Genomic DNA, 12,437 nt, shown 5'->3' on the forward strand with positions numbered 1-12,437 from the left:
TCAATCCATTTACTTAGCAATTCATCTTAATGCTTCATCTAATTAGATCACATTAATGATAAATCCCAAAAGCAAACTGATCACATAACTCTTCTCTTCCAGCAATTACTAACTGGAATGCAGAATCTAGCAGTCCACTAATACTAAAGTTATACAAGTAATATCTTGTCAAATACTTTTTTTTCCAAATATAACTCTTCTTCAAGACATAAGAAATTAAAAAAAAATTTTAAAATCTGATTACAGCTTATCCTAAAACAGAAACAAACCCTACACACCAGAAAAGGTGACTAGATGGAATACAGAGATACTAGAAAGACAGCATTGCTTTACTCTATTACTTCTAACCTTTCATTTCTAGATAGACTGGCTTTATGTCAAGGTTTGAAATACTCACGTACATGGAATGGAAACAAAAGCAGAAAATCCACTAGCATGTTGTAAAAATCAAGTAGCCACCGAGATTATAAAAGAGCTTGTGAAGACCTAGCAAGACTTTCAGTAGCAACCAACAAATAAAAGCTTTACTTAGAAGCATTAAAGCCTGAATCCTCAAATATCAAGGAAATCAGAGCCTGGGAAAAAAAAGCGTTATCAGAAGAGAACCTGTTTGTATTCTTTGTTATTTTAAACCTTCTACACCTCAAGATTCTAGAAAATTTTACTTTCATCTCAATGGTATGATGCTGTGTTTTGCATGGTAAAAGGAAAGAACAGAATCTTGAAAGCAGTTACAAAGCTTCTTAACCAAACCAGCAAAGCTGACTGCCATGAATCCCACTTTTGGAAGTTACTTTGTCTAACACATTGAGCTTAAGCAACATTTTCAGAAGAATTTCAGTGGACAGTAGTATGCAATATCTACCTAAGGGACATAACTACCCACAGAGCAGGCTATTCTTAGGAAGCACACAAGCCAAGTTAATCATCCTACAAGAACAGGCCTGCATGATTTCTTAATTCTGTAGGAGACCTGGAAAGGACTTTTTGCTTGCAAAGCTACAGCACTTTCTATCATTAAACAACTGCATAAGCCACTTTATTCAAAGGGAAGATTTATATGCAAAACGCCCTGGCTCTTGGGGGAGGCAGGGGAAAGAGAACAAAAAAACAACAGTGTCATAGGAAGGCAAACGTACCTTTCCAGTGCTCTGAAAGGAAGTTTAAATTCTCAGCAAAGTAATCGTAACAATAACAGATATCCAGGAGGAATGAGATTCCCTTCTCTCTTGCTCCGAAGGTGCTAGAAATTGTTCACCTTACCGTATGACCTGCATAGGCCATCTTCAGCATCTTCAAGGGCATGCTGTTCACCAGTCCCTTCACCACTACATGAAGTGGTATATAGCAACATTTAAAACCTTCCAAAAGCCATTGGAAGGAAAAAGACTAGGAGATTAACTCACATCAACTCTCAATTACACTCCTCAACATATTCATGTTTCAGATTCTGTTTTGCTTAAAAAGAATTGTACTTTAAAGCAATTCCTCTTGTACAGATGAAAGGGGACACTTTATTGCCAATTTAATTACACTGTGGCAGGACAGAATTTTCAGGTGATTAGATGTTCCAGTAAGAAACCTTGTTTATTTCATCCCTCCTTGGAGTCTTTCACTTAGAAAAGGAAGAGAAATATTAATTTGTTCTGATGTTTCTTCTTGAAATATAGAACCGTGATTAATTTTGAGAAAGAGATAAGAAGAAAGAGTGGTCAGGTTTTTTTAAAGAAAATATCACAAAGGAAGTTGAGTGTCTGTGATAGAAATGGTTAAAAAAAATTCTCCTAATTTTCATTTCCAGATAATGAGGCAAGGATGAGCAGAAAGTATTGCTTTGCTTTCTCCTGCATTGTTTAGAAGACATTGCACAAGCCATAAGAAGAAAGAAGACCTCACCTACTGTACTTCAAAAAAAAAGAAAGCCACTAGAGTCACAGCCAAACAAAGGAGGGTTCCTCTCTTTGTCAAAAAAAAACCCAAACAGTGGTAGCAACAATCTAATCAATTTTCTTTTTGTGGAACAGACAGAGAAATCTGAACCGGAAAGATGGAAAACTTTTAGTATGACTGAAGTAGAAAAATGTTGAATGTTAAGTTTATGTTTATTTTGAGGGTTTTTGTTGGTTTGGGGGCTGGTTTTTCTTTTATATCACCCAATCTGTTGGGGGATAAAAGCTTATAAACACATCTATTAGTGAGGATTTATCTGAATTAGTATTTGTATACAAACAGCACATGCACAATGGCAAACCAAGTATTGTACTATTTCTTTTCCTGAAGTAAAACTTTACAAACTCTCATAAAACGTTTGTTCCACTTGCATGATTACTATGGATCTTACAGTCTTACCTACAAATTTGCATCATCAAAACCTCAACTTGCATTAAAAATACTATTATTGGCTGGTTTACTCTGAAATGAGCTTCAAAAGATCACCCATGTTATATAAAACTTTTTTTTTTTTTTTAAAAAAAAAAAAAAAAACACCAAACAACCAAAACCACAAAACCCAAACACAATAACCTCCCCCCCCAACAAGCTCCAAGTTTGGTTTCCCCCTCAACAATGACACCTGACTTTGTGCCCCGATTTTTGACTAATGACACAATACCGTAAAACAAGCAATAATCTCCATTTCACTGTAAACCTTTAATACACAGTTGTTTTCATTTCAATTATATTCAACTCAAAAGTAGTTATTAACAAAGATTTAAAAAAAAAAAAAAAAAAAAAGAATACCTCAGTCTGACCTTCATGGGCACTGGATTCATGAGTGACACGAATAGCCTAAAATTAAAACATATTTCAATCAGACTTTATATGAGAGACTTTCAATATTTTAAGAATCACTGTATGCTCTTCATTTTATCAAATGCCATAGATGTAACTATTTTCAGTGCTTGTAATAAATGAATAAAAAAAACCAAAACAAAACCAAACCAAATAATCTCCACTTCCAAGCATCTCGGAAGACCAGTATTTCAGTTTCATCGCATTTAATTCAAATCAAATACTATCAGTTTGTAATGGCACAAAAAAAAAACACACTCTGGGCAAGAGTTTTTGATATATCACTTCTTAAGCACACAAAATACCTTAGATGAAGCTCTGATGTCTTGCGTACAACATTTCTACAGAAAATGTCCTCGAACCTGTTCTGTTTGTTACTACTTCCCTCAGCCACATCTTAACACCCTGATTCCTGAGGGCTTCACAATAAGCGTAAATTGACCTTAGACTTGGAAATCATCAAGATTTTCATTTTGAGAGAGGATCATCATTACCATCAGGAGCAACAGCATCATTCTCCATTTCCGCCATTGCTCAGATGTTTCTGCTGCATCCTTTCAAACAGCACCAATGATCCGGCTAACCACACTATGAGCTAGCTCATCTAATTGTTTGGGGTGGTGTGGGAAGGAGATTACGTTTCAGCCAAATCAGCTCTTTGTGTGCCCCAAACTGCTAGAGTCAAAGTGAGATGACTACAAATAAAAGGAGGCAGTAGAAGGACTATCCTTTCAGCAACAGCCCCAGATCAGCTTAAACTGATCATTAAACTGCATTTGGAATCCACCAAAAAGATTACGCACACATTTCTCATCCATTTCAAAGTCATTTGAAACTAAGTTGATTAATTAATATGGATGAAGAACACTGACAGAATCCGTTCTGCTGACTGAACTATGGGCAGACAGGAATACTTTAAAACTATCAAAGCAGGGTTTTCTTTGTAGCAACTGTCTGATCACAAGCTCAGATGTAAAATTGAATTGTTTAAGTGCTTCACCGGATCAAGTCCCAAGCACAGTATCTACTCATGCAAGTAATTCTTATAACATTTTAAATAAAAGCAAAAACACGTGATACTAACTTCATAAGTTTCTAGATATTTGGCCCTCTCTTCAGGAGTCATAGATAATGAATCTTCTAGGAACTTTTTCAGTGAAGAATTAGTTTCTTAAAAAAAATAAAAAATAAAAAAGACATAATTAGAGTCATGCTTTACCTCCAACTTCATTCAAAGCTTACAGGATGCTTATATCCAACGAAAGATTTAAAGATATAATTACATCGTATCTTTAAGGCACTGACTGCAAGAGGAATTGCTACCTGCTGCAGTTCGCAAAGTTTAGAGTGCTTTAATTCGTGGATTGGTATATAATACTGTTTTTATAATTTTAGGTAGAAATGCTCTTTGAATAGAGATCATCCTTTATGAATGGTTATATTCAGAAAAAATAGTACAAAACATATCCTTCCCTCTATGCCTCCCCACAGTTAAGGTAAAAAAAGGGAAAAGCCAACAAAAAAACTCAACCAACCAAAGAACCAAACTTACCAAAGTTCATTTTATCTCTGTTGTTTGCAATAGCATGAATTAGTCCAATTGTTCCACAAGCGTTGTTAATGGTCTGCTTCATGAAATACACTGATGACTTGACATCTTGTCCCTTAGCTTTTATTCTTTCTTCTTCTTCTGTTCTGAAGGTTTCATACTAGAAGGAAAGTTACAGACATTTCACAAATAGTACAAACAGATACTGGATACATTATTCAAGCAAAAATAATTTTTAAAAAGCTACAGCTAACTACTAAAACCCAAAACTCAACCTGTAATTTGAAACACTTAACACACGTGATCTGACAAGTATATGTAAACTCACTCAACTGAACAGCTCTGTACTGTTTCTTAAACCGATGTCTTGTCATGAGCAAAAAATTGGTCACACTTGAAACATCATTTTGAAATATGCATTATCTAACATAATTTCAAAAACATTCATAATATTTCCTTGATCTGGGCACCTGTCACCGTCTCTCTTCAATCCAAGAAAAAGCTTTTAAGGACAGAGGTCTCAAAGCACTATCAAGCAAACCATAATACTTTGGGTCTTTAATCAGCATGAAACATTCTTACAGTTCCATTTTTACATTTCATTCTTTCTAGGAATATAAAATAAGATCTATATATTGCTCACGGCCTCAAAACAGGCTATTCAAAAGTCTTCATATTCATAAAATGAATGTTTATTTTCCGTAGTAAAAGAAAGACTTTAGTTTGATGGAACAATCTAAAGTACTTATTTTGTAAAGATCATAATTGACTAAAATCTGTTACACTGTGCAACAGTAAAGAGAACTGCAAATGTTCTAGACAATGCCAATGTTCTTTCTTCCTCCTTTGTCTCTTTTACTAGGTACTTTTGCAGACAAAAAAAAAATAAAATACTTAAGTAGATGGACTTTTTATATAAGCATGACAAAAGTGAAGTTTAAATGCAGAATGTTATCAACAAATTCTTCCTAAAAACCCATGAGAAATTTCACTCAGACTCCATGTACTATCAGTGATAAACAGAAACAATAAATTTTTCCGGCATCATGATTCCACACTTGCAGCTTGTCTGAATGTTTTGAATGGTTTAACTAACTGCAAGAGTATTTACAAAGCATTTTAATTTCACACCGCTTATCTACAAGTTAACAAAAATAGCCTTAATTGGGAAAAAAATTTCATAGAGCATAATCAGACAAAAGTTCAGATTAGAGAAGGTAAACAAGAGACCTGCCATTCACTCTGTGCCCACCAAAATAAACTCCATGGCAAAAGTAAATGTATAAATTTGGAGAATACTGAAAATAGGATTTTGAGCAAGGGTTAGACCAGATTACTTGGAGAGGTAATCCAAGCTATCCCATGATATGTATTCACTGGACCATGCTCAAAATGCTCAACACTCACAGTATTCACTCTGTGTAGAACTTAAAATACAGATTAAGTCATTTACCTTTCAACCAGACAATGACCCTAAGATTATCTGTATGCTAGCAAGAGTACCTTGCCCTAAAAGCAAAGTTGAAGCAAATTGATATATAGGAAACATGAAAGAGAGGCACTTTGAGACAGAACAAAGACATGATAGAAAAGTGTTTGCAAAGGCAGTAAAATTAAGAGGCAGACTTACATAAATGTAGACATAGCCAAGAAGCATAAATAAATAATAAATTAAATAAAAGTAGAATTTAACAGGCCATATCAAAAGGCAGACTGAGTAGGGGGAAAATACTGCAGAAATACGAAATAGTGCTCAAGAGTCTTGTGGAGTTCACACTGAGCAACAAAAGCTTCAGAACACTGGGACTTCACATGGAAGATTCAGCCTTCACACACTCAGGCTAAACACTCGATAGAAACACTTGTGTCCCTTATGTTTCTGAAGGATTAACATGTTGGAGAAAATCTCAAGTATTTGGCTGGTGGCCAAATTCAGTTGATCAATGCAACGGAGCATATGCTGTTTCTCTGGTTCTGTTTGTCATATGCTTCTTCAGGATGAAATCGGATACACCTTCTGGAACAAAAGGAAGGTTGCTCTTTCCCATGGGATGGTGCTCCCATAGCATGGTTTTCTTTTGCTTCCCTGCCTGTGCAAAGTGACCGTCGCAGAAGGAGCTCAGACCTGTAGCTCAAGCAGCCAGACAGAAACCACAGCACACAGAAAACAATGCTTCAAAGGTGACAGAAAGGAAATTTCCTGAAAGCAGATGAGGACAGTTCAAGAGTTTGCTTAAATTCAAAACTATCAAGGCGGCTGAAAGCAAGCCTGAAAAGGACTTCCTGGAGAGCTGCTTTGGAGAAAGAACGTAAAGGTTTACAAGACCTAATCAGTAAGATGACTGACCTAGTCACTCTTCTCTCTATTTAAACAGGCTTTCTTCCAGAAGTTAAGATTTAATAGGTAACTGCTTTGTCCTTATAAACCACACATTCTCTTTTGAGTGGCACGTTAAAAGGAAGAAGTTTGGGTAGATTCACCTCAAACTTTTTGGCTGACCTTACCACAACCACTTAAGATTTTTATAAACTGAAAGATTAATATGAATCACATATTTCAACTGACATAACACTCAAAGAGATAGACCTCTTCTCTACGTAGAGCCATATGATGACACAAAATAAGCAGACCTGAAGAGTTAACCACATTAAGTATTTCAAATTCTAATATGGGGGGGGGGGGGGGTGTAATTATCCTTCATCTTAGAAATATTCCTCCCCCTGTCAAGAAGCAAAAGCCATATTGGTACTAATAACTCAGCTGAAAGTGGATTGAAGTTTAGTCAGTGCAACAGTATGAAAACTCAAAAAGTAGTTGCATCTGATATAGTCCTACACCCTACCTCTTATTTTGTTTACGCTGTTCTAGCTTTCAGCTAAAAGTAGCACAACTGAGCTATTTCACAGTGCATATTAAAAAAAAAAAAAAGGCTTAAATTGTCTATAATAGAAAAATGTGAGGCGTATTCCTCTGTGCTTCCATATTAGCTTTTCCCATTCAAATTGAAAAGAAGTAGGGAATATACATGCAAGGTTATCAGAAGGAGATTCTGAAGGAAGCATTTTCTCGTTGTTTTTAATTAAGAAGTCTCTTGAATAAGGTTTGAGTCTCACCTTGATTCTATTATGACCCCAAAGTACGATATTCAAACTGTTCATTCCCATCTCAGTTACAATAAAAGTGATTAGCTGATTACTAAATAAACATTTACCTTTTCTGTTATTGGAAAGAGAAGAAGCACTGCACAGACAGGTCTTGGCACCATGCTAAGTAGTTCTGGTTCCATACCATAAACATCTACAAATTGCCAGTCAGGATGTATACCTAACTGTTTGAGAAACTGGAAAAGAAAAAAAAAATAGTATCATATTAAATGAGTACACGCATATACCTATCTTTTTAGAAGCATAATGGAGTATTTACAGTGTGAAATACATTGCAACAACCCATACATTACAGAATTTAAGGAGAATAAACAAGATCGAACTTTCAATACATAAGGTTGAATAAATCGTAGTGCTAACAAAGACACACAAAATCCCTGTGTTTTATTTATTTAAATACCTTTATGAAAGGGAAGGGAAAACACTCCCAACACTACTGACTAAAGGATTAAAGCATTTCAGTCATTTTGAAAGTGTTTTGTCACAAAATAGAGAATACTGAATATTCACTTTAACTAGATATCATGGGTCAGAGCACATATGAGTAAACTTATGATGTTATTTGACTCCATGAGTACTTCAGAATACCCAACACCAGTGCTCATATTGGAGCTGCTGGGTTTCAGGAACTCAAAAAAATTGTGATCCTCGATGGCCTTTTGAGTAAAGAGAAAAAAGGTAAATATTTTATTAAGTGTACCTTTTAAGATGTTCTTCTACATGAAAAATCCTTTCAAACTATGGTAGAGTAATATATTTTGAAGTAGACAAAGATTAAGTGCCAGACAACAATCAAGAATCTTCAAGTAATTCTCAGTTGCTTTTTTAGAACTTCTGAACAGTGTCTAAGCAAAAGGCTTTCTGATTGGTTTTCATATACCACAGCTATATACCACAATACAAAAAGCAATTTTGGATCTTTTACCTGACATTAAGCCACTTAAGAAGGAAAGACTGTAGCACCTACTAAGCTTTGACAATCTTAGCCTACAATTGAGTGCTCACTTTTTAATCAGGTATTTTTCTTTTACACAGTTGCAGAATTAATATATGATCTAAAACAATTTGAGATATGAATTCAGAAACTGTTGTTACTAAACACACACTGACCATTCACAGTTATAAGAAAAAGCTAATTGTACACTGTAGCATACACAAATTGTGTTTAGAAACACTACTTCTACTGGTAAAAGAAATACATTTTGGAGAAAAATTAAAAGATGGGTGAAAGCCGTGTATTTTCCTAAAAGTTAATTTTCACAACTTACTATATTTCTGATGGAAAAAACGTATTCTATAGGAAAATCTTATCCAGTCACCTGGGGCTCTCAAATTTAAAATAAGGAAAGTCCACTGGTAAACAGCCACAAATTTAAATGCCTGAGAAAACATGCAGCAAATAATACTCCTCTACTCTCTCTTACGGAGAAAAAATAAAATCCTAAAACATTTCTTTATATAGCCCTCAACAAAACTCAACTCTGCAGTTCCCAATACCTTCCCAAAAGTGATACTATAGAAGTCCAGAGTAATTTGCCCATTATCCTTCTTAGAGGGAAACGATTACTTTAAAAGCTTCATCATACTTCCTGCCCAAGGCTATTTGAGGAAATCTATTTATTGATACATTTGCAGTAAAGATGCTTAAGAACCATGTAAGATAAGCCTAAATGAAAGGCACAGATGATTCTCTCTTCTTTCCATAATCCACCTAGTGAGTAGATTTACACATAAGCACAAGAATTCAGTAACAGTTATGCCATGTTTGAGCAGATTCATACCTATATAGACATAACTGTAAGAAATACTCAAAACGAATATTTTATTAAAACAAAACACAAGAACTATAACGAAACACAAGAGATCCCTTCAAATACCAACTTCAGCTTGCATTGGGCATGGCTGTCATTCAGGAGATATACCAAAGGGGCTGACTTTCAATATTTAGAGATATAAAGAAGACAGTTTCTACAAAGGCTGAATGTAATGACAAGTGTTTATAACTAGTAAGAAAGATTTTTACCAGTAGCACTTAGGAATATCTTCTACAAAGGGGACAAAGCAATAGAAAATATATATACCCTTAGGTTTTATTAAGAGACTGAAGCTGCAGTTTGCATTCAGTGTTTTGAGGAAGAAAAAAATGAAAACTCATCCCACTTTAACGTTTTAAAGGATTCATTCTCTTTCCATTTCACACTGCAATAAATTACATCAAAACCAAGAGCAAGTAAAGGCAATTAAGTGTGAGAGAAGTTTAAAGAGTATCTTTGAAAAATAATATGGCTTTCTGTGTATTTAAAGTAATAACCTACACAGTTCACAGAGCTAGTTCAGTATTTTTTTCTGGCTACATTGCAAAATGTGGATATTTTCTTTTCATGAGGCTATATGAACATTTTTCCCCATTTTTATTTTTCTCACACTACCTATTAATAATGAAAAACATAGATTGACCATAAATTCAAAGAAGAAAAGGCGGATGGGGGAGCAAATAAACTGTCTTTATCAAGCTCTTAAGGAAATTTTGTTCCCTTATGCAGAGGTCTGTAGAACAGGGCACAAGTCATAATTAAGGCTTTGCAGAACCTACCCTTTTTGACTAGTTTAAAAAACAAGGTAGTTTTGAAATACAATATGGAAATTCACTCGGAAGATTGCTTATGTAATACACCAAGCTCTTTTGGTTCTGCACAGTCTTTGTCTTGCCAAGATTGGGAAGACGGCAAAATTATTAACACTTCCCCTTTCCCTCATTTTCATTAAAAGATAAGTATTTACCAGCTGATGAAACAGAAGACAGTATATTTTGAACTCCTATTCTAACCTTCTAGGTTGTGAGGATTAATTACCACTTTGTGAATAACAAAAAAAGAAAAATCCCAAAGAGAAAGGGAGTACGTGCATCGGTGCATTAAAATATTATTCGTACTTCTAGTACTTTCTTATTAAGCCAATGACTAATCTTTCCATCATTTTTACTGCTGTTATTTAGAACTGTGGGAAAAGTAACGCTCCTAAAAAATACCAGTAATTATTTTGCAAGATCACATGAAATAAGGCTACAAAACCCCAGCAAAATAAAAACAACACTCACCTAGAAAAAGACCCCACAAACAGAAGAGGCAGTGCTAGAAGGACTACATTAAGCTACTGGACAAATAAGTGATTTATGTTCTTCTGTTCTGTTCTACATCACTGTGGGAAAAACAACCAAAGAAAAAACAAAAAACCCCACAAACCCCAAATCAACAAAATGCTTACTTAAACCCAAGAATAGCTACTCAAACTCCCAAATGAAATATTCAACATAACTAAAACTCCACAGAAATAGGGTGCCTTTCATTACTTAACGTAACCTAGGTTATCATACCGCCTCTACTCTGCTCTCGTGAGAGCTCACCTTGAGTATTGCACCCAGTTCTGGAGCCCCCAACATAAGGAGGATGTGGACCTGTTAGAGAGTCCAGAAGAGGGCCACAAACATGATCAGAGGTCTGGAGCACCTCTCCTGTGAGGACAGGCTGAGAAAGTTGGTGCTATACAGCCTGGAGAAGACGAGGCTCTGGGAGACTTTATAGCGGCCTTCCAATACCTAAAGAGGGCCTACAGGAAAGACTGAGAAAAACTCTAGGTCCTGTTGTGATAGGACAAGGGGTAATGTTTTTAAAATAGAGGGAGGTAGATTCAGACTAGATATAATGAAGAAATTTTTTACAATGAGGGTGCTGGAACACTGGAACAGGTTGCCCAGAGAGGTGGTAGATGCCCCATCCCTGGAAACATTCAAGGCCAGGTTGGATGAGGCTCTGAGCAACCTGATCTAGTCGAAGATGTCCCTGCTCCTTGCAGGGCGGTTGGACTAGATGACCTATTGTCGTAGTTCAGCCTCAGTCGGGACCAGACTACGCAATCTCTCTCTCACTCCCCAAACCCTCCGAGAGAATAGGGGGAGATTATATAAGAAAAAACGGCTCGAGGTTTGAGATAGGGACAGGGAGAAATCCTTAAAGTTACCGTCACAGGCAAAACAGACTTGAGTTGGGGAAAACTATTCATTTATTTCTAAAATTAGCAGGAGAATGAGACAGGGAACAAGATAACCTCCCCCCACCCCTCCCTCTTCCCTGGCTTAACATTATCTCTACTACCTTTTCCACACACACCCCCCCCCCCCCCCCCCCCCAACCTCCACAGGGAAACAGGGTCAGGGAAGAGGGAATGAGGGTCGAGTTCATCACGCGTATGTTTTATGCCGCTGCTTTGTTGTTGGGGGAAGAACTCCTTGCATTCCTCCTCTGCTCCATCATGGGGTCCCTCCCATCCCTCATCTCCTCTCCACTTCTTGCAGCTGGGCCAGGCCGAGTTGGGCCCAGTCAGCTGCCCGGCGGGAGGCCAGAGGGTGAGGCCTGCAAGGCCCACAAGGCTCACACCTCCCCCTCTCTGCCCCCACTCAGCTGCTTTACATCTTCTCTACTTTTTTTTTTTCCCCTTGTTTTCTCCTTCTTAAATACGTTATCACAGAGGTGTTATCACGGAACATTCTGCTACCAATCGGCTCGGCCTTGGCCAGCAGCAGGTCCGCCCTAGGCCCGGCCGAGTCCACTGACCAAAGGGGAGCAACTTCTAGCAGTTTCCCACAAAAGCTTCCACCTTAGGCCCCCCCCTCACTAAACAAAACCAGGACATCTATGAAGGTCCCTTCCAACCCTAACTATTCTATGATTCTATAAATTTTAAGTTTCAGAATACAATGACAGTGATGACTAGAAGTGATGGTCAGCACTACAGACAACAAAGCATAGGCTTAGTATGACAGGCAGTGATCTTAATACACAAGCAGTCTAACAACTTTATTGTAGAATTCTCAACAAAATAAATCCTAAAGAGACCCAAAATAGGCAAAGGACACATCTCAATATCAAGAAGGTTT

General features: G+C 36.7%; 1 protein-coding gene across 2 annotated transcripts in view; it reads right to left on the minus strand.

Moving 5' to 3' along the window:
• The window catches only part of UCHL3 (ubiquitin C-terminal hydrolase L3), a 44,810-nt gene that overhangs the window by 23,345 nt on the left and 9,028 nt on the right, over positions 1–12,437 (minus strand). Inside the window, exons 1-5 of one of the 2 annotated variants that reach the window (XM_086741592.1) lie at positions 10,602–10,721; positions 7,552–7,680; positions 4,343–4,499; positions 3,875–3,960; positions 2,740–2,787 (exon numbers count right to left, since the gene is read on the minus strand). In XM_086741592.1, coding sequence (XP_086597718.1) covers positions 2,740–2,787; positions 3,875–3,960; positions 4,343–4,499; positions 7,552–7,626 — 366 coding nt within the window. In that variant the 5' untranslated portion in view covers positions 7,627–7,680; positions 10,602–10,721. Of the gene's footprint in view, positions 1–2,739; positions 2,788–3,874; positions 3,961–4,342; positions 4,500–7,551; positions 7,681–10,601; positions 10,722–12,437 lie in introns of those variants that run through there. The other variant, XM_086741585.1, reaches the window with a different exon arrangement.

The sequence above is a fragment of the Chlamydotis macqueenii genome, chromosome 1 (assembly GCF_036417535.1).
Source record: "Chlamydotis macqueenii isolate bChlMac1 chromosome 1, bChlMac1.mat, whole genome shotgun sequence".
In the NCBI taxonomy this organism is placed as follows: domain Eukaryota; kingdom Metazoa; phylum Chordata; class Aves; order Otidiformes; family Otididae; genus Chlamydotis; species Chlamydotis macqueenii.